Source organism: Narcine bancroftii, chromosome 10, assembly GCF_036971445.1.
Source record: "Narcine bancroftii isolate sNarBan1 chromosome 10, sNarBan1.hap1, whole genome shotgun sequence".
Classification (NCBI taxonomy): Eukaryota; Metazoa; Chordata; class Chondrichthyes; order Torpediniformes; family Narcinidae; genus Narcine; species Narcine bancroftii.
Window position 1 is genome coordinate 7,486,170 of NC_091478.1, and position 24,163 is coordinate 7,510,332.

The window sequence follows — 24,163 nt, forward strand, 5'->3', positions numbered from 1 at the left end:
TTGAAGAAGTCCAATCCAAAACATTGACCATTCTTTTTTGTTGGACTAGTGCTGTCTGCTCAAGCCTTTGAGTTCCTCCAGTAATTTTTTTTTGTGTAAATTCTTTCTATTTCACTAATTGACATTAATACATTGGGAAGTTAATTCATTTTACTAAGACCCAAGATCTCAAAGGCCTAATGAACTGAAGACATGAGACAGTAGTCAGCTGGTTATTAGAAAATATAAAAATAAGACCTCTCCAGTGGCATCTCCGTCTCAATGGCAGACAGGTTATTATTAAGGTAATAAGAGAAAACTGAAGGCCTAGGTTAAGACACAGAGATACCTAAGTGATGAGATCTATTTATCAGACCTCGTCCTTGCATTAAATGACAGGAGCAATTGATTCCATGTCCACTCTACCCGATCAGCTCAGTATCAAAAATTAGGATAGCTCACAAAAGGACGCATGTCCTCGGTTGTACCATAGGAGGTCTTACTAAACACTAAGAAAAGCTTGTAAGTTTAGAAGCACAGATCTTTATTCACGTGGTCATGTATTGGTACACTGTCACACTGAGCATGCTCACCACTTAAGTGTGATGCAGCTCTTACAGTCTTGCAGTGTTCATGCTCCAGCATAAAATAGTTCCAAGTTTCCTCTGTATATAGCATCCCCCCTTCTTAAAAAAATGTATTAAAAACTAAAAGGTTTTCAATTCATCTGTGTCAATAAACAATTTAATCACCAGAATGTTGCGAAATTGTTGCTCAGTAAAAAACTAAGGTGATATTCTAACAATTAACAACCATCAATAAGGTAAAGGTGGCCGACTTTAACAGGTTTATTAGTATGCTACGGTTAGTGTAGCAGGACAGTATGGTTAATGTAGCAGTTAGTGTGATGCTATTACAACGCCTGTGACTTGGGTTTGAATCGGTACTGTCTGTAAGGAGTTTTTGTTTTCTCCCCATGTCTGTGCGGGTTTCCTCTGGGCGAACCGGTTTCTTCCAACCCTTCAAATACGTGTGGAAGTTAATTGGGGTATTCGGGTGGCAGGAAGGGCCTGTTACCATGCTGTATGTCTTTCAAAATCTCTGGAGGATAACAGAAGGAATTTGTGGGAGATTGGTCATGAACTGTCATACAAATCCTCCGTGACCCAACTATTTATTTAACAGATGTCTATGCCATTTAAGTTAACAAGATCAAGTAGACAAGGATATCCCTTGTCACCACCTTTATTTGTTTTAGCTGTGGAACCATTTGCCCAGGTGATTCGTTCTAATTTTCAAATTAAAGGGTTTAGAATAGGTCAAGAGGAACATAAAATCAGTTTATTTTCAGAAGATGTGTTAATATATTTGTCTGAACCCGAGTCATCCATACTGTGGTGCGCTGTTAGACAGAATCAGACACACACAAGGTAAAGACTGTATAACAGGCTTTAATCCACAAAAACCTCCACAGAGCCAGGCTGACTGTGGCTGCAGCATCTCAGTGTGAGGCCTCGGGAGGCCGGCGTAGGCTATATCCTGGAGGATGATTGACACCCGACTTGATCCATTCAGGCCGACTGATTGACAGCCGGCCAGGTGTTGTCCTGTCCCCCTTACACTCCTGCAAGTACAGAGGTTGCCCCCTGCAGTCGGCCGGTGGTGTAGCACCACACAAACAAAGATTATGTGCTCAACTTGAAGAACATCGAAAAGTTTTGGGTTATAAAATAAATTGGGATAAAAGTGAAAGTATGCCTTTAACTGAGTGTCAGAGAGATACACAGTTTAAATGGCCAAAGGAAGGTATTAAATATTTAGGAATACGTATGGCCAACAATTTAAAGAATTTATATAAATTTATTTATTTTTATTCAAAAAGATATGACAGCTCAAAACTGGGCATCCTTGAGGTGATCTGGAGCGAGGATGTATTCCACTACAGCATGTCTAGCTACAGGCATCATTGAGGGGTGCAAAAAGGTATGTTGGGTGCAGCACCAGGCATAACTAAAAATGGTGAAGTGTTAACCTTGTAAGGCTGCCACATTGGGCTGTATGCATGTTAATAAACAAACACAGTATGCATTGGAGAGTGTTAAGCAATCTTAGATAAGATCAAAACTCTGCAGTCCTACTACATCTCGCTATGAATGGTGGTGGACAAGTAAACAGTTAATGGGAAACAAAGATTTAATGAATATACACATCCTTAATGATGATGTGTCTTTGGCTTGGCTTTGCGGACGAAGATTTATGGAGGGGGTAAAAAAGTCCACGTCAGCTGCAGGCTCGTTTGTGGCTGACAAGTCCGATGCGGGACAGGCAGACACGATTGCAGCGGTTGCAAGGGAAAATTGGTTGGTTGGGGTTGGGTGTTGGGTTTTTGATGTGTAGTGAGTGTTGAAAACATATAACCATTTACGGAGCGGAAACAGGCTATGTTAGCCTTTCGAGTCTGCACCGGTTCACTTGTATATTTTCTTGCTGGTCATCCTTCTTGTCACTCCTCCTCCTCTCCTGCAATGTTTAAACTATATTCACAAGCACCAAACAGATGATCCACCTTGACTTTCTCTGGAACACCCCCCACCATTATAGAATCCTCTCTTCAGCCAACTCAATTTGCTTCTTGAGATACAAAGAAATGGCTGAGAGCCATGGATGCAGCAAGACAAGATTCCAGTGAATGTATCGAATAGCTGCAGTTCAGAACAAGCTGTGCCTTTGGCTAAGTTGTACAGAAAGAATGTTGGTATGTAGCCAACAATATAAAAATATCCAGGTGCATCCTTTTCACAGAAAAAAAGGTCAGATACAAAAGATTGGGCTGAAGGCTCTGCACTGTAATGTTCTACAAAAAGAAAAAGAAACAAAACATCCAAATAACTGGAAAATAAACTGAGGCAGTCACGTGAAAACGTGATTGACTCCTTTTCTGATATTTCCAAGGCTTTCCACAAGGCACAAGTTTGGTGTGTGCAAAAGTAGTCTTCACCTTCCTGGGTGAATACTGTGGCAACAGTTTTCAACAAGTTCAAGAGCACCCAAATCAAAACAGCCCATTTACCGCACCCTCCATAATGTTTGGGACAAATACACCTTTTTCCCTTTATTTGCCCTGTGCTCCACAGCTTTAAATTTGTAATCAAACAATTCTCACATGATTAAAGTGCACATTCCAGATTTTATTTAAGGTTATTTGTATTCATTTTGGTTTGACCATGTGGAAATTATAACTCTTTTTATATATAGTCCCCTCATTTCAGGGTACCAGGATATTTGGGACATGGTAATGGTATACATATTAAAGTAGTCATGTTTAGTACTTTGTGGAAAATCCCATGCATGCAATGAATGCTAGAAGTCTGTGATTCATAGACATCATCAGGTGCTGAGTATCTTCTCTGGTGCTGCTCTGCCAAGCCTCTGCTGCAGCCATCTTCAGCTTCTGTTTGTTTTGGGGGCTTGTCCCCTTAAATTTTCTCTTCAGCATATGGAAGGCATGCTCAGTTATATTTAGGTCAGGTGACTGACTTGGTCATTCAAGAATTTTCCAGTTTTAGTTTGAAAAACTCCTTTGTTGCTTCAGCAGTATGTTTGGGATCAAGCATACAGTAGGATGAAACACCGTCTAATGAGTTTGGAGGCATTTGTTCAAACTTCAGCAGATAAAATGTTTCTATACACCTCTGAATTCATTTTGCTACTGCCATCAGCAGTTACATCATGAATGAATCTAAGTGTGGCTATACCTGTGACAGCCATACATGCCCAGGCCTGAACATCCCCATCACCATGTTTCACAGATGAGACGGTATGCTTTGGATCTTGGGCAGTTTCCATACGCCTGCACACTTTGTTCTTGCCTTCACTTTGATACAGATTAATCTTGGTCTCATCTGTCCACAAGAGCCTTTTCCAGAATTTTCCAGGCTCTTTTAAATATGTCTTGACAAACTGTAATCTGGCCATCCTGTTTCTGTGGTAACAAGTGGTTTACATCTTGCAGTGTAACCTCTGTATTCCTGTTCATGAAGTCTTCTGTGGACAGTAGTCATTGACAAATAAACACCTGACTCCTGAAGAGTGTTTCTGATCTGTCGGACAGGCATTTGAGAATTTTTCTTCACTTTGATGAGAATTCTTCTGTCATCAGCAGGGGTGTTCTTCCTTGACCTTCCTTTTGTAATTACTGAGCTTAATGATGTTCCAAACCATCAATTTTGGTATTTGGCCTCATAAAGGTTTCTTTGACTTTCACAGACACAACCTTGGTCCTCATATTGAAAAATAGCAACTACAGACTCCAAAGGTGATCAAAAGCTTAGAAGCAGGCCTCGCTCTCTTATATCTGAAATATATCTGAATACTCACAAACAGCTGTGAAGCTAAATGCCCCAAACATTATGATGCCCTAAATGGGGGAAGTATGTAATCTCTTCATGGTCAAGCCGAAATGAATACATATAACCATATAACCGTTTACAGCACGGAAACAGGCCATGTTTGCCCTTCAAGTCCGCACCGGTTCACTTGAACAACTCCACTAGCTCCCCCCCCCCCCCCCCGCCCCCACTCTCCGCCCATAACCCTCCAAACCCCTCATATCCATGTACACATCCAACCTTCTCTTAAATGACAGAAAGGACCCTGCCACAACTATCTTTTCTGGAAGATCATTCCATTCTGCCACCACTCTCTGAGTGAAGAAGCATCCTCTAACATTTCTCCTAACGTTTTGCCCCCTTATGCCCTCTTGTTCCAACCTCCCCTGCCCTCAGGGGAAAGAGTCTACTCACGTCTAGTCTATCTATTTCCTTCATATTTTTAAATATCTCTATCAAATCCCCTCTCAGCTGTCTACTTTCCAATGAATTAAGTTCCAGTCTCCTTAATCTTTCTCCATACTCTAGATGCTGTAAGCCAGGTAACATCCTTGTAAATCTTCTCTGCACCCTCTCCACCTTATAACCATATAACCATTTACGGAGCGGAAACAGGCCATGTTGGCCTTTCGAGTCCACACCGGTTCACTGATTTTGTGCGTCCCGTTCTTCTTCTTCTTAACCAGGGTCTCAATATCTCTTGAAAACCAAGGTTCCATACACCTTCCTTACATCTTACCTATCTAGATCCTTTCTATAATTTGAAGACAAGAACTGAACACAATACAGGCAAAAGGACCAAGACAGCAGAGGAATATCCCGTGAAAGCCATGAACCATTCTGACTTGGAAATGCTTTGCTGTCCCTTCATTGCCACTTTTGCTGATATCCTGCAACTCACTTCCTGACAGTGTTATTGGAGTATCTTCTCCAGAACTACAATTTTTTACAAAGATAACGTGCCACTATTTTCTGATGGAAAGTAAGGGATAAGAAATCAGTGCTGACTTTACTAGCCATGCTGCCCCTCCCCCCACCCTCCATAAAGAAGACTCTCTATATGTAATTTATATTTTTCCTGTCATGATTCACTCTTAGTGCTTCTCAAAGGGGATCCTTCCATAAGATGAGCTATTGCATTTTACTTTGTTTGCTCTGCTCATAGGTGCAACAGGTCCCTCTAGATGGCCATGCACTGAAACAGACACTGGGTTAGCAGACACATCAATGGACAAGCCCTCTGACAGTCGTTCAGAGACTTTCTAAGAGATGAACATCAAAGGCTTCTATCAAAATTTAATCGACCTGATACATCAACTCTCTTTCTCTCTTCAACTTGGCATACTGAGTACTTTTTGTTTTCATTCTAAAATCTGCTTTGAACAAAATCGAGACAATTAGGGATTAAGCATTTTTTTAAATTATGTGATTCATTCTAATGTTCAGAAGAATTAAGTCTTGCTAAATCAGATGCAAAACACTGAAACAAATAAACAACTGCATGTAACAATATTATCCATTATTATTTGTCAAGGAAATGAATAATGACTTTAAAAGTAAGCCTATTTAAAAATAATCTATTTCTATTAAAATTTATATGATTTTTCAAAACAACCATTTATACCATCTTGGATCAAAAATAACATAACACAAAATGAAATAAAGAAGTAATTCAAACTAAAAGATATAAGTTCTATTTTGAATGGAGCCACTGTGATCTCTGCCTTGAATACTAACAGAGCTGTCTTTTGTTCATTTTGAGGGGATATTTTCTCGGTTATTTCACGCGTGATTTGAGAATATTCCAATGTTATAAATGTATGATGAGCAAACAAGTTGTAATGTAGTCAGAAGTGGAACACAGTTTATATACTTTTTTGGGTCAACTTGCACAATACTTGTATCAACTGAGCAAAACCATAAAGCCTTCAAAGCGTAATCAATCCTGAAGCAAGCAAGCAGATTGGGTTACAAAGCTTCCTTGAGTTATAAAACATTTATATGCATCAACTGTTTTTTCGTACAGCAGGAAAAAGATACAGCCTGCATTGAAATGGAGGTATGTGTGTTTATCACTGTGGTGTAACATGGTAATTTTTCAGGAATAGCCTATTTTTTGTTGAATTTGATAGCTTTAACAAGGGTGGCATTTATCGATAATGGAATTTTCTGTGTTCTCCTTACTAGGTTCTTCGTCTATCGCTGCTCTGTGACTGGATTTGACATATGAACTTGGTCTCCACCTCAAAGAATTTTATTTTCTGATCTGATCATCAAAATGCAGAATATGAAACACTGTGTAATGGACCTGTGATATTCCAAAGCTAATGATGTTTATTTAATGAATGTAGAGCAATGGAGCTAACTGTTTAACAAGTGCCTACAGCCAACACAAGTGAAAATTATGAGTGACTTCTGGGATTTGATGATGTCTCAGGTGAAGATTTTGCCATCCAGATCTTTTATGGCAAACAGCATTTTGGAAAATATTTCACTGAAGCCTCAGAAGACACAAAGAGGAGTCACAGGGGACTTCAAAATAAGAGCTGCTCCACCAGCTTCACAGACGCCATCAATGCTCGAGCTGTCTAGTGAATGTATTGCTCACACAGCGTGGCCAAACAATCAGAATGTAAAAGATAGACTTGGCTTCAGAGAAAGAATTGATCAGTATTATTCAGGTACCACAAAGAGCATGTCTACCTTGAACTATTCAGAGAAGCCTTTTACAACATATGCCCTAAGAACACAATATTCCCCAGGTTACAGAACAACAAATATTAACATTGATTTTGGTGCAAGAATTGAGAAAGTACATATAAAAGACTCCTCCGTGCATAGGAAAGAGAATATTACGCTAGTCGTATCTGATACTGTAAGATACCGTCAATTACCCAAGCGAAGTAATGTTGCCCTTTATATCCTCAATGGAAAGCGTGATAACTATATATCAACACTTCATTGCATAGAGGTAAGACTTCAAACAAAATACAGATAGTAATTCACTAATGTTAAAAAATAACCAGGATGCTCTCCTACAATCAGAGAATTTAGCAAGCATTCTAATTTATTCTTTATGTTTATGGTCATGGTATGGTCAAAAATAATTGATTATGATAATGAAGTATTTCCATTTAAATTAAATAGCCAATATCAAAATAGAAATTTGCTCAGGGCCCAAAGAGGTGATCAATATGTAGAACCAGAGATAAGAGTGAGATCCTAAGTAAATTCTTCTCATTGGTATTCACCAGGAAGAAGGATGTGGAGACTGGTGAATTAAGGGAGGGGTGTTCTGGACCACATCTGTATCAGGAAAGGAAGAAGAATTAGAAATATTGGTACACATTAAAGTGGATAAATCCCCAGTCTGATGGGATCTATCCCAAGATGCTTTGAGAAACAAGGGAGGACTTCAAAGAGTAGATTTTTACATCCTTGTTAGACGAGGGGGAGTTACCAGAAGACTAAAGATAATTAATGTTGTCTCATTGCTAGAAAAGACAGTAGGGATACAGTTAGAAACTACAGGGCAGAGAGCCTCACATCAGTCATTGGGAAGTTGTTGGAGAATGTTCTGAGGGATAAGATTAATGTTAACATGGAAAGACGTGGATTGATTTCGAGAAGGCAGCATGGATTTTTTTTGCAGGGGAGATCATGTTTCACAAATCTGACTGAGTGTTTAAGGAACAAACTCAGAAAATTGATGGGGTCCGAGCAAAAGATATAGTTTACATGGATTTCATGAAAGCTTTTGATCGGTTTGACAAGGTAAGCTGGTCCAGGAGGTTAAATCACAAGGGATCCAAGGTGTGTTGGCAAACTGGATCAAAAATTAGCTCGGTGATAGGAGACAGAGGGAAGTGGTGGATAGATGTTTATCTGATTGAAAGTCTGTAACTGGTGGTGTACTGGAGGGATTGGTGAAGGGTTGAGATGATCTGGCCTATGTTGATTGTAGTATACGCAAATGACTTGAATGAGTATGTAGGTGGTCTGATTAGTATACTTGCAAGCAACATGACCATTAGTGGAGTTGCAGGTAACAAAGGTCGAAGAATATACCGGGATTTAAATCAGATGGAAAGTTGGGCAGAGTGGTGGTGGATAGTACTGAATCCAGACAAGTGTGAAGTAATGTATTTTGGGAAGTCAAGTTCAGATGGAGACCTGAGGAGCATTCGTGTTCAGAAAAGCCTTTGGGCCATTTTTGGCCTACTCCTGTTCCTACTTCCTATGTTCTTATGTATGTCCAGAGAACAATGTAAGTGGTGATATTTTAAATTTAAATTAATTTTCAAATATAGAATTTTTAAAAATTTAGCATACAGCACTGTAAGAGGCTCTTCTGGCCCACACCCTGTGTCGCCCACCATAGGTGGAATGCCTTTGGTTTGCTTGCCTTTGTGGGCTGAGGCATTAAGTATAAGAGTGAAGGTGTCATGTTGCCGGTGTACAATGTCAGATGATATTTGAAATATTATGTATGATTCTGGTTGTCACACTGCAGGATGCATGTGGTAGCAATAGAGAATGTGTGTAAGAGATTCACCATTATGTTGCCTAGAATGGGCGACTGTAGTTATGATTTGATAGGATTTTTTCATCTTGGAACATGGGAGGTTGAGGTGTGACCTTGTGTAAAGGATAAAGGTTCCATTATTGTCACATAATACTACATTTAGAATGTATTAATTTTAAGGAAGGAAGGATTTCCACTTTGTCATGCACCCCTCACAGAAAAGAGGCAACAGTGAGGAATAAAATTGCGATCCCTGGTTTAGAAGACCAGTGCTCTAACCACTGAGCTGTCAGAGCCTCATTAAGCTATGGGAGCCTAAAATTATTAGGAGCACAGATATGATATGTTGTCATCCATTTCCCAGGGCAGAGAAGTATAGAACTAGAGGGCACAGGTTTAAGGAGAGAGGGGAGAAATTGAAGGAAATTTCAGAGGTAGTCTTTCTCATGGTGGAAAAGGTATCTAAAATCCACCGCCAGGGAAGGTGGTGGAGGCAAACAAAATAATATATAAATAAAATTAGATAGGTACTTGCTTAGGAAAGGAGAAGAGGGATATGGGCCTAATTCAGGCAAATGGAATCAGCTTAGATAGGCATCACACTGAGCATGGATGAGGTGGCCCTAAAAGACCATATGTATGCTGTAGGATTTCATAATATTACAACAAAGATTGTCGAAAAAAAACTGTGGAAATGTACCTCAGATTTATTAATTTATTGTGATAGATTTTAATCCTGTGTAGAGGAAATCTTAAATTTAAAAGTAGATTTAACACCATCAATCTAAAGATTAATCAATTAAACCTCATCATTTCTGAAATTCAAGCTCTATTCAAGATAAAATTCATTTGTGCCTTTTTGCTGAAAATGAAATATTAATTAACGACGATCACTTTTGGTGGTGTTCTGCCAGAAGTTCTCTACAACATACATATTTCCAATACTCAGGGGTAATCTGTATTACAGGATGATGTCTTTGCATTTATGTAACATATTTTAAATATCCTATTTAGCTTTACAAACCATTTAACTAGTTTTGAAGTACTTTTACAGTTATTATGTATATAAATCCATCAGCTAATTCCACAACCAATGGATTAGTTTTGATATTGTTGGTTGAGAAAAATAGTATTGGCTGGAAAACAATTGAATTACCTTCTCCTCATTAAATGGTGCCAAAAAAATGTTTCTGAAGAGCCAACGGCTCATTTTACCATCAAATTTAGAAACACTCAGAGTTAACAATGTAGGAAGTGTCAAATGACTTTAGAATTTTAAACCATTTGGATCTCTCACCTCGTTGATTTGGGGTAAGAGTGTGACTACTTTGTGATGTAGCTGCCGAAATAAGGTTGACCATGGAAATTGTGGGATATTTTGTTTGTGCCTTTGAATGGCTGGAAATTTCACTACATCACCTGTGATCATTGCAGGCCACAACCTTATGAAAATCACTTCTGGGTTTTTGATCTATTTTGGATCCAGTGGATTTTTTGAGAGAGAGCATTAGCTGACTTTCAAAGCTTATAAAACAAAAAATTACCAAGGAAATTAATTGACTGGCGTGTGCACCCTTTCTTTCTTGGCTCTATTAGTGCCCATGTTCAAATATGCCTAGAATTTGGAATGCCTGTGTGTGGTCATTGTCAGTGTACATACATTACATCACATACAACTCTGAGATTCCTTTGGCAGACTGCACCATTCAAAGATCCAGGTTCATCACTGTAACCTTTGTAGGACCTGAACCTTCACTGAATAGATACTGCACTATCCTTTGTACCCTGCAGAACACTCAGAGGAAATGTGCCATCCAGAACTGAGGTCAGATTTGGTGGGAGAACGGGCAGGTGACTGAATATCCTATTAGATCAGCACAATGTGACCAATTACTTGAACATGCACCAATTAAGGGATAAGAGTGATGAGTTTTGGATCTTGGGGGATCAAGGCTTGAGATAATTAGTTAAGTGATCAGTGGACTGGGTTTGTCCAATTGGGGGTTGAGATTGAAGAATGAAGATTCGGGTGCCAAAGGATAGTGGGTGACTGTGAGTCTTAGCAGTGGATCCTAGAATCAGGCTATGGACTCAAAGTGTGATTGATCAAGGCATGTGCAATGATTCTTCCTCCCAAAATGAGAGTTTAATTTGATTGGCCTACATTGGGTTTGACATCACTTAATGTGCCAGGCATGCAGGTATGATTCATGCCTGGGCAAAATTATCTGGAAATAAGTATAATCACCTAAGAAATAGGAGCGGGCATCCGACCCGTCAAGCCTGCTCCGCCACTCAATGAGATCATGTCTGATCTGATGATAGGTTCATCTTCACCTACCTGCCTTCTCCCCATATCCCTTAATTCCCCTATGATGTAAAAAAAATATTTACTGAGGTCATCTTTACAGCTTCAATGGACAGAATGGGTAGAAGTCACATTTCGCTTGGGAAGAGTATGTTTTTAATGGCATTGGGATTAGATAAATAATACAATACTGTCTCATCTACTGTACACGCTTTTCAAATATTCAGAATAATTGACAGGAGATGGCTCCGATCAAAAGGAAGAAAGAAGGTATTGGACAAGACAAAAAAAAATAGCTGCAAGGGTTTAATCATGAGCTACTGTGTAATACATGCATTTTCTGTTTTATTTTAGTCCAGTAACAAGTAATTGTAGTAGTCTTATTTAAAAGAAAACCCAATTGCTGTGTAGATGAGCAAAGACCCTGCAAAAATAAGATTCTAATGTTGTTTTTAATAGAATTTGAAAATGAATGATGCCTTTTCATCCTTTCCTATTCAAAACATGAAAAATAAATTGAGGACCAAGGATGAAGACCAAGTTATTCAAGGTAATGGAACAATTTGACTAAACCATGTGTTTAACGGAAAGATGTCCAATATGAAAAGATTTTCCAGTTGGACTGATGTAAAAATAGGGTCAAATCCTAAAGCCCACTCTGACCTTTAGGTTATAAAGCATCTGGCTATCATTATCATCTTAAATAATGATGGGCAGCTTGTTCATAATGTAGAGTTTCAATCCCATGATTGATTAAATTACATTTGTAGACACAAGTTTGATTTCTGTATTTGTAATGACAGAATGGGCTCATAACTAAGGTATTTTTGAGATTATAAAAAATGCAGATCTTTGGATACTGCACCACATTAGTGGACTCTTTGTGCCATGACTGTGTCTATTGACAGATTGTGTGGGCCCATGCATGTTTCTTTTGTAAAATTACCTGAATTTTGAAGACCAATCCAAGTGATTCTGAACATTCAGTGACAACAATAGCTTTGGCACACATGGATAGTCAGCACAAATGGTCACATGCTGGAATGGGCCATGGGCAGCCCTGAGGCATGCTGGGAGACCATCTCCCAGTGCAAAGCATTCAGAAACACAATTTAACAAGCAGCCTGACCCCAGCAGCAGGAGACCCACTATCTTTAGGAATCTGCATCAAAATTATAAGTAATCTAGAAAATCAACCTTCAACATATGTTTAAATATTTGAAGGAATGTGAAGAATAAAATTGTATTCTCTCAACCTTGTTTAATTGTCAATTGTCCCAACTATTTCACAGCATAACACATACTTTCAACCTATTTGGCTTTGGGAGGCATCATCCCAGCAGATCAGCATGGCTCATGGTGGTAAGCTCAATGGCCAAATTACACATGGCATAGCAGGAATATTTTAATTGTTTATTTTCAATTGATTTAAGGATGTGTTTTCCAGCACAAATGGAGAATTAATTGTACTTTATATGTTAACCTCAAGAAGGCAGACTTGACTTCTTATATTGTGTCTCAAAATAAATGTCAGTGTTGCTGGAGCTATTGTAACAGCAGACTTGCCACTGGTGCAAACCCAGGAGAATGGAGAAAGCATGCTCCTCCACAGGGTCCTACTGTCAGGATGGGATGCCTATTAAAAGGGGCCACTGATGCTTTTTTTTAACAGCTCTGAAACCACTGAGGTCTGTGCCCAAGATGATTGCGCCCATGCTTGACACGAGGGATTGCAGTCTTTGGGGGAATCAATGGATAAGTGCAGGGCCTCCTAGCAGGAGAACAGTCCCCTGCTGAGAAGCAGAAGCCTGGGAGAGAAACCTACAGGAAGTTGACCACCACAGCACCCAGCAAGGAGCTCAATGGTTGAAGAACTCACAGACTTCCCAAAGTTCAACACCTCATTCTTGTCATAGCTAAATTCCATTTACCAGTCCATGCCCACCTTCACAACTGATCTAGATTATTTTGTAAACTGAGATCTTTTTGCACTGTCCACCAGGACAGGCCCTTCTGGCCCATGTGGCCGTGCTGCCAAAATTTTGCAATTGTAGGACTATGGCCCCAGACTAACACCCACTACCAATATTGTCAATGTGTATTGAAACCATAGTGAATACAGGCCTTTTCCAGCTCCTGGCTCTATAGAATAATGTATTGATGTACTAGATAGCTGAAGCCATGCTTAAGCCAAGTCTACTCTCTTTGTAAACTGCAAGGACCCCATTGTACAGCTGTTACATGTTCATAATCAATCATTCACAAATGACTTTGTTCTGATGCTTCAATATTAATTCATTCCTCCATTTACCTCCATATCTGATTACACAAAAGCTAAAAACTGACTGCTCTACAAATCTGGTTAAAATCTCCTCAATGCAATCTATTCTCATTTGCCAAATTTGCATCAACCAGAAATACAGATTGTCTTGAACTTTCAGGGTGCAGACAAGTTGAGAGCTTAAATCATGTTCAATCTGGATAGGGCAATTGGTTTTCTCCAGCAGCTTATCATTTATTTTTGTATCTTCCTGTATCATTGATAATGTTGCAATGATAATAATACAGTGAACCTGTATTATTACAGGGCAATCATCAATCTGTGGCTGAAGGTCTTTGCCAGTATTTCATAGATCTGTGGGTCAGCTGAGCAATCTCTGCACCAAGACTAACAATCTCTTCTTTGTCATGTGAATAAAGCTGCAGCCATCCTAAAAGACAGCAACATTCCTCAATCCTATTCCATGATTTTTCCTGCAATCATATTGTTGCTTAGCATTTCTACAAATTTATAGGAGAGAGATCACAGGAGCTCCATAATCTGATCTGTCCACATTCTCCAAGGGCAATTGTGTTCCAAAACCATATAGTGGTAGAGTTATTGTAGTTGGTGATTATTTTCTTGTACACATAAAGCCAAAAGGTTTGACTCCTATATTTGTATCTCTGTCATCATTAGCTAAGCTAGGGATTTAAAGCTTTTTGTCCATTCATGATTTTGTTCAACAATGCCACATGAAATATCCTGTGCAGAACCTTTTAACTCACTCACTCTATGCAAGCCTTGATAGTAACTTTTGCACCAATGCTTACAGAGATTGGACTGAGTCAGAATGCTTCTAAAGGCAAGGATTTATTATCCCTCTAAATAATTGGGTGTGCTGAATAATGAATAGGAATTTGGGAAGAGCAAAGGCACAAGAAGTTGTAAAATGAGAGGCAGATCAATACATCCTTTTGTACCATGCTGTTTCTGGGTTTGACAGTTAAGTGGAAAAAGTACAGGCAGGAAAAATTACCCATGGTAATTTTGCATGGTTCCATTTTGCAACTCCCAAAGCTGCATGTGGTCCTTCTTAACAATAAAATTGATGCAAGTCTTCCTTCTGCACCATTTCCACAGCAAAAAAAAGAGTGATTGAAGGTTAATGTAGAGTCTGTAAAAGAAAAACATGAAAATTTAAGAGTTGATAGAATAATATATAACACGCTGAGAGGAAGAGGCAGCGAATGTATGGAATAATGGGAAAACACTCGGAAAAAAAGTCCATCTGTAGTAAACTATCAATGGTGAAAAGAAAGCATCGTTGACGGTTTTTGTTTCTGCATTGCCACTGTTAAAAAAAATCAATTCTTTTATCTGCTGCACATTATAATTTTTTATGATGGGATGCTGTTCTTGAGGAAGCACAGATAGATTTAGTACTTCACAATGCTACACACAGAGCCAATAGGAAGACTCTTGTGTGCCTGAAGCCTGTTGGAAATGGGAAAAGTATCAAGCAGTACATAAAAGTGCCGGAGAAACTCAGCAGGTTACGCACCACCTATAGAAAGTAAAAGGCATACAATGTTTCAGGACTAATACCTCCTTTACGGCTGCCAAAAGTAAGAGCAATGACTAAATAAGAAGGGGACAGGGGAAGGGGGTGGAAGACTGGCTAATAGATAAGAGATAACAGGATGATGTAGGTCAGAGGTGTGTGCAATGGTATGGATTGTGTATGCTAATTGGCTCGGGCTGGCCCACCCCCTGATGTCACTCTTACCTGGACTCCTCCCCTGGGACCCAGGCCGTAAAGGTCGGGCCATCTCTCCTTTCCCTGCACGTCCCTAGTTTGGATCTGGGCCAGCTCAAGTCTTCTGTACAATAAAGCCTATTATTCCCCTCAGTCTTTGTCCTTGTGGTTATTGGGGCAACTGATAGTGCCCAACAGGGTGAAAGAGAAAGAAGCTGAGAAGTGATAGGGGATAGAGCAGAGGGCTAAGAAAGATAGCTCTCTGATAGGAGAAGGAAGGGAAAGAGGATGGTGAGCTGGAAACAGGAAGACAGAAGGATGAAGGAAAAGAGAGAGAGGGGGGGGGTTAACATATATTGAAGTTGATATTGATGCCATCTAGTTGGAGATTGCCAAGATGGAATACAAGGTGTTGTTTCTCCAGTTAACAGTTGATCTCTTCTTGGCAATATATCATGTAATGGACAGATGTGACAGTGTGACAATGGACTGTGCAATTGAATTGATTGGGCGCTGGGAGCAGCAGACAGAGAGAAAGTGTTCAACAAAGTGATCTCCCAGTCTGTGTCCACTCTCCCTGATGTAGAGGATGCTATATTGGGAGCACTGGATGCAGTAAATTACCTCTACAGATTCACAAGTGAAGTGTTGCTTCAGTTGGAAAGACTGTTTAAAAATATACATTTGCAATTGATTTACAGTTTTGATATTTTGATCAGCATTTGCTTCATGTTCGCACTTCATCAAGAATCCCGAGGTTGGTTGGATGGCTGATGCAGAAAAGAGACCAACTTCTGTATCCATTGTACAGTATGCTAAATCATTTCAGTGCCTCCTGTAAGATTTTCTTTATTTAAGAAGAGAATGCTGAGTAAAATTTAAGCCATTTATTTCCAGTAAATGTGAAGCACACTATTTCTTATTCTGAAGTAAGGTTATGGAATCAATGTGCAGTAAAAAAAAAAAGCACTGTATGAAATGCAATATTTGGTGGGGATTTTCTGTAGAATAATATTTCAACTCAGAAACAGCACAGGATACAATACATCAAGAAATGCTTTATATAAATCCGATTTATAGCTGACAATCTGGATTGATTAAAATCTCTATAGTGATTGAAATCTACAGACTGCTGAGAAAATCCACCAATACGCTAAAAATAGGTCCTGAAAACATGAATTTCTTATGATGTTTATCTTTGATATGATAAATTTTATTTATATGCAACAAGAAAATGAAAGTTACTGCTTTAGAAATGATTAGTTCACAATATGTATGATTAATTTCTGTTCAACTCTGACATTTCATATCTGACTCCAAGTGTGATGGGAAATTGTATTTGTACAGAAAATAATTACATTCATTGAGTTATGAACATTGCGATATTGTCCATCTTGTCAGTGGCTTCCAATTTTCCCAAATATTTTTGCTCATTGTCCTGAATGTATTTTTGTGGGGTTAAAGTTGGAAATGGTGGCCAGTTCGCAATCCATTTTGTGTCATTTCAGTGACAGTTTAAGTTTAATGTAAGCAAGATTGAGGTTTCCAAACTATTACAATTATTTTACTCTGAGTCTTAAAATGGTACAGTGCCACAACATAGGATTGGTAAATGAGATATGCTACTTCTATTCAGCTAGAATATTAACAATAATTAGAGTTTTAAGATTCTTATATTGAAGTGTAGGTTGGAGTTAGTTGCATCGATAGCTTTGAGTAAAGTTGCTGCGTGCATTCATATTCAGGATGGGAAAGTACTAACCAGTCTGCACAACCAAATAAATTATGGAAAAGGACATGAAAAAATGTATGCAATTGCTTGTGTACCCATGAGAGTAATATTAACATATTGATTTAGGACTGACAATATTTTTCATTTTCTTTAGTGTAAGAAGTCTTCAAACCATTAACGTTATATAGTTGATTCAGGAACAAAAATGGCCATCTCATTTTTCCTTTTTACAGTCCACTGTTGAAAATTAACTACATTCAGCCAAATTGCTGGGTATTCATCTTTATTTTTCATGACATTCAGAAATAAAATCTCAGTCAATTCAGTTAGCTTGATTTCCATCAACTACACAGAACTTTCAATGTAAAGATGAATTCACCTGAAACTCAGCTTTCTAAAAGGCCACAGGCTCCATTGCGATGAACAGTGATCATTTGTGTAATTATTGAGTCGGATGGATTTGGCTATTGGCTAAGGTTAAGGTTTTCAGAAATAAATTTGTTCCACATCATAATATTTATAATAAATGTGATATAGAACTCTGTGAGTTTTAGAGTTAACATAACATAACAATTACAGCACGGAAACAGGCCATTAGGCCCTTCTAGTCCGCACCGAACCAAAGACCCCTTTCTAGTCCCACCTCCCTGCACAATGCCCATAACCCTCCATCTTCTTCTCATCCATAGACCTGTCCAACCTTTTCTTAAATAATACAATTGACTCCGCCGCCACTATTTCTCCCGGAAGCTCATTCCACACGGCTACCACTCTCTGAGTAAAGAAGTTCCCCCTCATGTTACCTCTAAACCTCTGCCCCTTAATTCTTAACTCATGTCCTCTTGTTTTAATCTTTCCTCCTCTTAACGGAAATAGTCTATCCACATCCACTCTGTCTATCCCTTTCATAATCTTAAATACTTCTATCAAATCCCCTCTCAACCTTCTACGCTCCAAAGAATAAAGACCTAATCTGTCCAATCTCTCCCTATACTCTAGATGCTTAAACCCAGGTACATTCTGGTCAACCTTCTCTGCACTCTCTCCACTCTGTTTATATCCTTCCTATAATTAGGCGACCAGAACTGCACACAGAACTCCAAATGAGGCCGCACCAACGTCTTATACAATCTCAACATCACCTCCCAACTCCTATAAGCTCCTAACGGTGCTTATATTTATTTTCACAACAAATATTATTTCCACTCATTTTCTCTTTCTCTACACGGAAATCTCCATTAAATTGTAAAAATGTTGCCTTGACTGGACCTTGTGGATTACAACACTGACTGTAACACGTATTTTTTGAAATTGAAAATAATCAGTAGGTCAGATAGCAACCATTGAGAGCAAGTTCATTGACCCAAACAACTCATTCCACTTTCCTTTCTGTAGCTGAGGCTTGACACCTATTCTGTTTTTATTTCAGATTTCCAGATTTTCCAATGTCTTTCTTCTCATTGCTTTTGAAATTACATTATGTTAACTTCGAGAATCAACTTGTTAATGGTTCAGTTTCCTTCAGAATGGAATAGCAGTGATCATTGTGTGATGGATATTTGAACTACTTTTAAAATTAAAATGAAATATTTTGTAATTATCTTAATATCATGACTGTGTTCAGAACCTGGCAGTATTTTCTCCAAAAAAAATTTACCAGAATCTTGTAATATTTTCTGGCTGTTTTTTCAATCAATGTCTGAAGATTTTTCAAGTTTTCACCTCTTTTGACACTAAATGGTAAGGTTTTATTTGGACAGTCTTGCAGCAGATTGTGGTTGTTTAGTTTTATGAATATCTGTTAGAAATTCATTTGGGAGGAATCCTAGTGCAAGGAATCCAGGTGTGAGGATTCCTAGTGCAAGGAATCCTAGTGCAAGGAATCCTAGTGCAAGGAATCCTAGTGCAAGGAATGCTACATTTATTAACATGTTACAGAGAATGTTTTATCTGCTTCTGCAAAAAATATACCCAGTGCCGATATCTCATCACCAAACAGATTTATGCCTATTTTAGGAAATTTCAGAGACCAAAATTTGGAAAACATAACCACACTTTTATAAGGATGCATTTTCATAATTGTTAATTTATAAATTAATCTGTCAGTTTCAATAAAACTGCTTAGTCTAGAAATTCTCTTGGAATGTACTTGCTTTTTAAAGTTCTGCATGATTGAATAATTAGATTGAAACATTTGTTTCACATGAACTTGGTAAAATGTAACACATCCCGTGTAATGAGAACTTCTTGCTTGTGCTTTAATGCACAAACTGCCTGACAACACAAAGTTTGATATATGCAAATCCCAATGTAATACTCATTTGAAACCTCACTGTTGAAAGTCTATTTCACCCAAAGGAAATTATCTTTCATCTGTATCATAAAGACCCAACATATAATTTAAGGGGTGATCAATCATGTGAGGTTTTATTGGAAAGTCAAATACAGATGATTTCTATATTTTCCAAGGGTCAGAGATATTGCTGTTGTCAGGAACAATCCTCGAGAGTATTTACATTCCATTGCATCAGTGATTTTCCCCCTAGATTTGCAGCGCAATCAAAAATCTGAGGATAGCCTCCCATGGGATCAATAAGGACAAGGAAAAGAAGGCTCACTTCCAGAAATCCTATCTCACAAGAATCTACATGTTACTCCAGCTCTTGGAAAAGGAATATATCAAGAAGCCAAGTGTTCTTCCTAATTTTAAAAATTATTATTGAGTGGTGCAAATTAAAATTCTTACCTCTTCTTTTGAAATAGAAAAGCCAGCATGGGTTAAAATGGAATTGAATAAAATAGGATAGAGAAGAAAAGGATAGAGCAGAAGAATTCATATACTCATGGGATGCAAAATTGATGGTTGGTGAAAAAGAAACATTTGTTGAAGCATTTGATTAATATATGGAATAAAAGAAATTATGAAATGGGTGCAAAAGGAAGTATATCGCCCAAAATGTCCTTGACTCAAAATCCTCTTTATCTTTTTCAAAAGACTATTTGGTTTCATAAGGGGATTATAAATATTTAAGATTGTTATGAAAGAGGCCAATCAATTTGACCAATTGAGAAATAAATACAGAATAATCCAAAATACCTTTTTTGTTATTTCCAACTGAGAGCATATTTGAGAGATATTGGGACCAACCATGTTGTTACCTGGCTGTTGTGAAGTAGAAATTCTTATTAAGAGACGAACTGTTAAGAAATTTACCTCCATAATATATTCCTATTACAGTTAGGAACTCCTAAATGTGAAGTTCATAAATCTAGACAGAAGTGGGAACTAGATTTAAATATCATAATTGACAAGCAAAGACATGTAGATCTTGCAGAGATTCTATGACTAATACTATTAATGTCAGATATATATGTTAGTTCAGTATAATTTTTAACATCACTTATATCTTCTACAGAAATTGAATAAATTGAAATCAAACTTGTCAGATCAGTGTTTTAGATGTGGTGAGGATTTTGGAATTTTTTTTTACATTCAACTTGGTCTTGTCCTGAGGTAAGATCTTTTTGCGTGGATTTAGGAAAATCTCTGGAACAAGTTACAGGTGTTGTATTTCGGCAAAACCCAGATTTATTTTTTATTAAGGAATATTGAATGAACAAGGCATAAATTAAAATTGTCAATGTATCTATTAGAATTTGTTAAAGTTGCATTAGTAGTGGCAAGGAAATGTATTGCAGTTACATGAAATCAGATACACATTTGGGTATGGCAAGATGGAATGAAGAAATTCAAAGTTGTATTCCTTTGGAAAAAATTACATCTAATTTGAAAAATAAATATGCTATATTTCTACAAATATGGCACCCGTATACTCAAATATAGGTTTAAATTTATAATGTTAAGCTTCCTGTGCCTCTGGACCTAAAATATATTAAAGAATTTTGTTTAAATATGTGTGTTAGATGACATCCCTCTGTAGAATCCTGAAAGTTTATTTTCATTTACTTTATAAAACTATATTATATTAACTATTTTGAGGGTGGAGAGTTTGTGGGGGGGGGGAGGTTTGCAGGGGGGATCATATACCATCATGTATGTAGTTTTAGGCCTTTTTCCCTTTGTAATCCATACTATTTTAAATTTGACTACTACATGTATGAAGAAAATTTTAAATTAAATATTCAAAATAAGAAGCCAAGTGTTCCAAGGTACCGGTGATAGAGAATGGACATTTGATATTCCTGTGGTGATGAAGAACTATGGTGTGCATGAACCTCTCAGATTTCCGGAGGGTGGTGAATCTGTGGGATTTGTTGCCACAGGGGATTATGGAACCCAAATCATTGGATGCATTTTAGAAGAGATTAGGCCCTTTCATGCCAGGCCTCCACCTGGAGACCGGCTACAAGCATGAAGGGAAAACATAAAACTTACCTTTCATGGAGCAGCCCTAAAAGGCTGTTCCTGCACTGCATTCATGTCGAGCGGCACCTCGTAGCGCCCTCCAGAGCCAATGGTGGCGGGGTGACTGGTGACATAGCACCACCCATCATAAATACGGAGCAGAGCGATGGATGTCTTCCCTACCCATAATCCCCCACACAGCTGGAACTGCTCTGTTTCCCAGAAGAGTAGGGAAGGCGGCCATTGCTCTGCCATGTTTTGAGTGGCAGAGAGCGGCCCAAAAGGCCAATGTGGCCCAGTGAGGCTGTCACACCCTGCACCGGCTGCCCCCTGATGGCCCCCACTGGCCGCCTCTGACCTGATGGCTCCCACTGCCTGACAGCTCCCACCATCCGCCCCTGTCCTGATGGCTTCCGCTGCATGACGGCCTCCGGTGACCACCCCTGACCTGGCAGCCCCTGCCAGCCGCCCCTGCCCTGATGGTTCCTGCCAAGTGCCCCTGCCTTGAGGGGGTCATGGAGGGAGAGTGGGGAGATAGCAAATGGTGTCATTAGCTCGCCCCTAACCAGCCGCTTGCAGTGGCTGTAGATTCATGTGGGGCAGTGGAGCACATCACTCCTCTGATTATCTTTCCCCAAGAGGGATTGCAGTTGACGCCTCGGAGCCAATCACAGTTGGGCTTTTTCTTTGCATGAAAGAGCCTGTTGATAGGTTCATGATAGAATGATGGGGCAGACTTGATGGGCTGAATAGTTTATTTCTGCTCCTAAGTCTTATGATCTTATGGAGAGTGAAATTGATGCCCTCACGACATAGTCATGGTGCTAAGACTGTACCATCCATTTTACCATCTCCTGTGTGCTCCAGGAGCACATGTTGCTGAACTGCCCAGAATCTTTCAAACAGATATAAACAGGAATTAGCTTTATTGCTCATAAATATGTTTTCAGCTTTGATAATTACAATTAATTTAATTGGCATGATTTTTCTGTTAATAACTGTGCCTTTGTGGAAGTAAACTCTGAAAAAACTGATCTCTTTAGTCCCAGACCTGAGATTTTTCCACCATGTTCCTTTTAATTAGTTTAAAATCCTTTACAAAACAACTGATTTTATGAGCCTTTGCTGCATCTAAATGATATCAATTGGCTGAATCTAAAATCTCTCCACATTTCTTTCTTTTGGACAATTATTTTTAATCCATGACCTTTAGCTACTGGCCCCCTGACCAGAAATAAACTGTGTGACAAAAATTAACTATTTTTTTGTGAAAAACATTAACTCTATTTCTCCTTCCATCGATGCAGCTTGTGGAAGTTTCCAACCTACCCTGTTTTTAATTTCAGAAATTTTATAATTTACAAAATACTATTTCTGAGAAAACTTTTCATGGTTTTGAGCACCTATATTATGTTGCTCCTTCATCTTTCTTTTCATCAGGAGAATGAGCAAAATTTCTCCAACCTTTACATGAGATTGAAGAGTCTCCTTATTGACATTATCCCAACAATATCTACTGTCAAATTTATGAGGACAATTTGTATAATTATAGAATTGTGGACAACAGCCTGAGAAAGGCTTCTGAAAAGTAACGAGTTCTCAAGAGTGCCTTCATTTTATATTCAATGCCTTTACTAACCGTGTCTGCCTGTCCCGCATTGGACTTGTCAGCCACAAACAAGCCTGCAGCTGACGTGGACATTACCCCTCCATAAATCTTCATCCACGAAGCCAAGCCAAAGAAAAGAACACTGAATACTTTTCTCACTTTCTCATTGATTCATTTACGTGAAACCTGAACTAATCTCATTTTATTCTCACTACATTTTCAACAATTTTCCCCAGATTCTATAATTTTATAAAAGATGGGGGGAAATTTGCAATACCTAATTAATGCTCTAACCCGCATGCGTTGGGGTTGCTTAGAGGAAAGCAGTGCTCCAGGAGGAATCCCATTTGGTCATGGGGTGAGTAGTCAAACTCCAGATAGTCTGTGTCAGAGGTCAGGATCAAACTGGCCGCTGGAGCGGTGAGGCTGAATCTCAACCTACTCCTTCACTGTAACATTCTGCAAATGTTGCTAAGGGTAAATGCATATTTAATAAGTAGATTGGTGAGCATGGGGTGAGAAAGGTTTATCATTTTTGTAGGAACATTTCATCACCTGCTACACACTAATTCTGGCACCAATGTCCTTCAGAACATTACCTGTCTTCTTGTTAGATGATGGGAATTGAAATTCCTAATCCAGGCTATGCTCTGTTTTATTGGTCTTCAATGCTTCAATCTGGGAAATTGGCTGAAAAGTATGATTCCATTAATGTAAGTCTGTCAGCCTGTTGTTTCACAAGCCTGCAAAACATCTCTCTCAATTTAGATACCAGACATTAGTGAGGAGGATTCTACAACAATGAATTGCTTGAAGGGACATGGTTACGTTCAAGTCTTGTGATTGATATCAGGTAGTCTATCCAGTTTTAATAATAGTGATTTTGATAACGCTGAAGTCTGGCAGGCCATTTCAGGTGACTGGACCATATGGGTTCTGGGTCTGGAGACACATAGGGCCAGGTTATGGTAGCAAGTTTCCTCCTTTAAAGGACATGAGTAAATATGTCAAATTATCTTGACATTTTTCCTCATTTGGCAGCATTCCAGTGATTGTGAATTTAGTGTTGGACTTGTGAGCAAGATCATAGCTGGATTTTGATTCCTTATTATTTTCTTAAAATGGGTTCAACAGATTGGAAAAGGGGGGATAAAGAAAAAGAGTATGCAGATAAAGTAAAAGAACATTTTTAAAAAGGGAAAAGTCAAGTGAAAAGAGGCAAAGATTGCTGGATTTC

General features: G+C 38.6%; 1 protein-coding gene across 14 annotated transcripts in view; it reads left to right on the forward strand.

Moving 5' to 3' along the window:
- Nucleotides 1-24,163, forward strand: part of c10h10orf90 (chromosome 10 C10orf90 homolog) — a 184,209-nt gene that overhangs the window by 62,047 nt on the left and 97,999 nt on the right. For 13 of the 14 annotated variants that reach the window (XM_069899683.1, XM_069899686.1, XM_069899681.1 and 10 more), the window contains 2 exons: nucleotides 6,555-7,338; nucleotides 11,660-11,750. In XM_069899683.1, the coding sequence (XP_069755784.1) occupies nucleotides 6,772-7,338; nucleotides 11,660-11,750 (658 nt within the window). In that variant the 5' untranslated portion in view covers nucleotides 6,555-6,771. Of the gene's footprint in view, nucleotides 1-6,554; nucleotides 7,339-11,659; nucleotides 11,751-12,492; nucleotides 12,563-24,163 lie in introns of those variants that run through there. The other variant, XM_069899693.1, reaches the window with a different exon arrangement.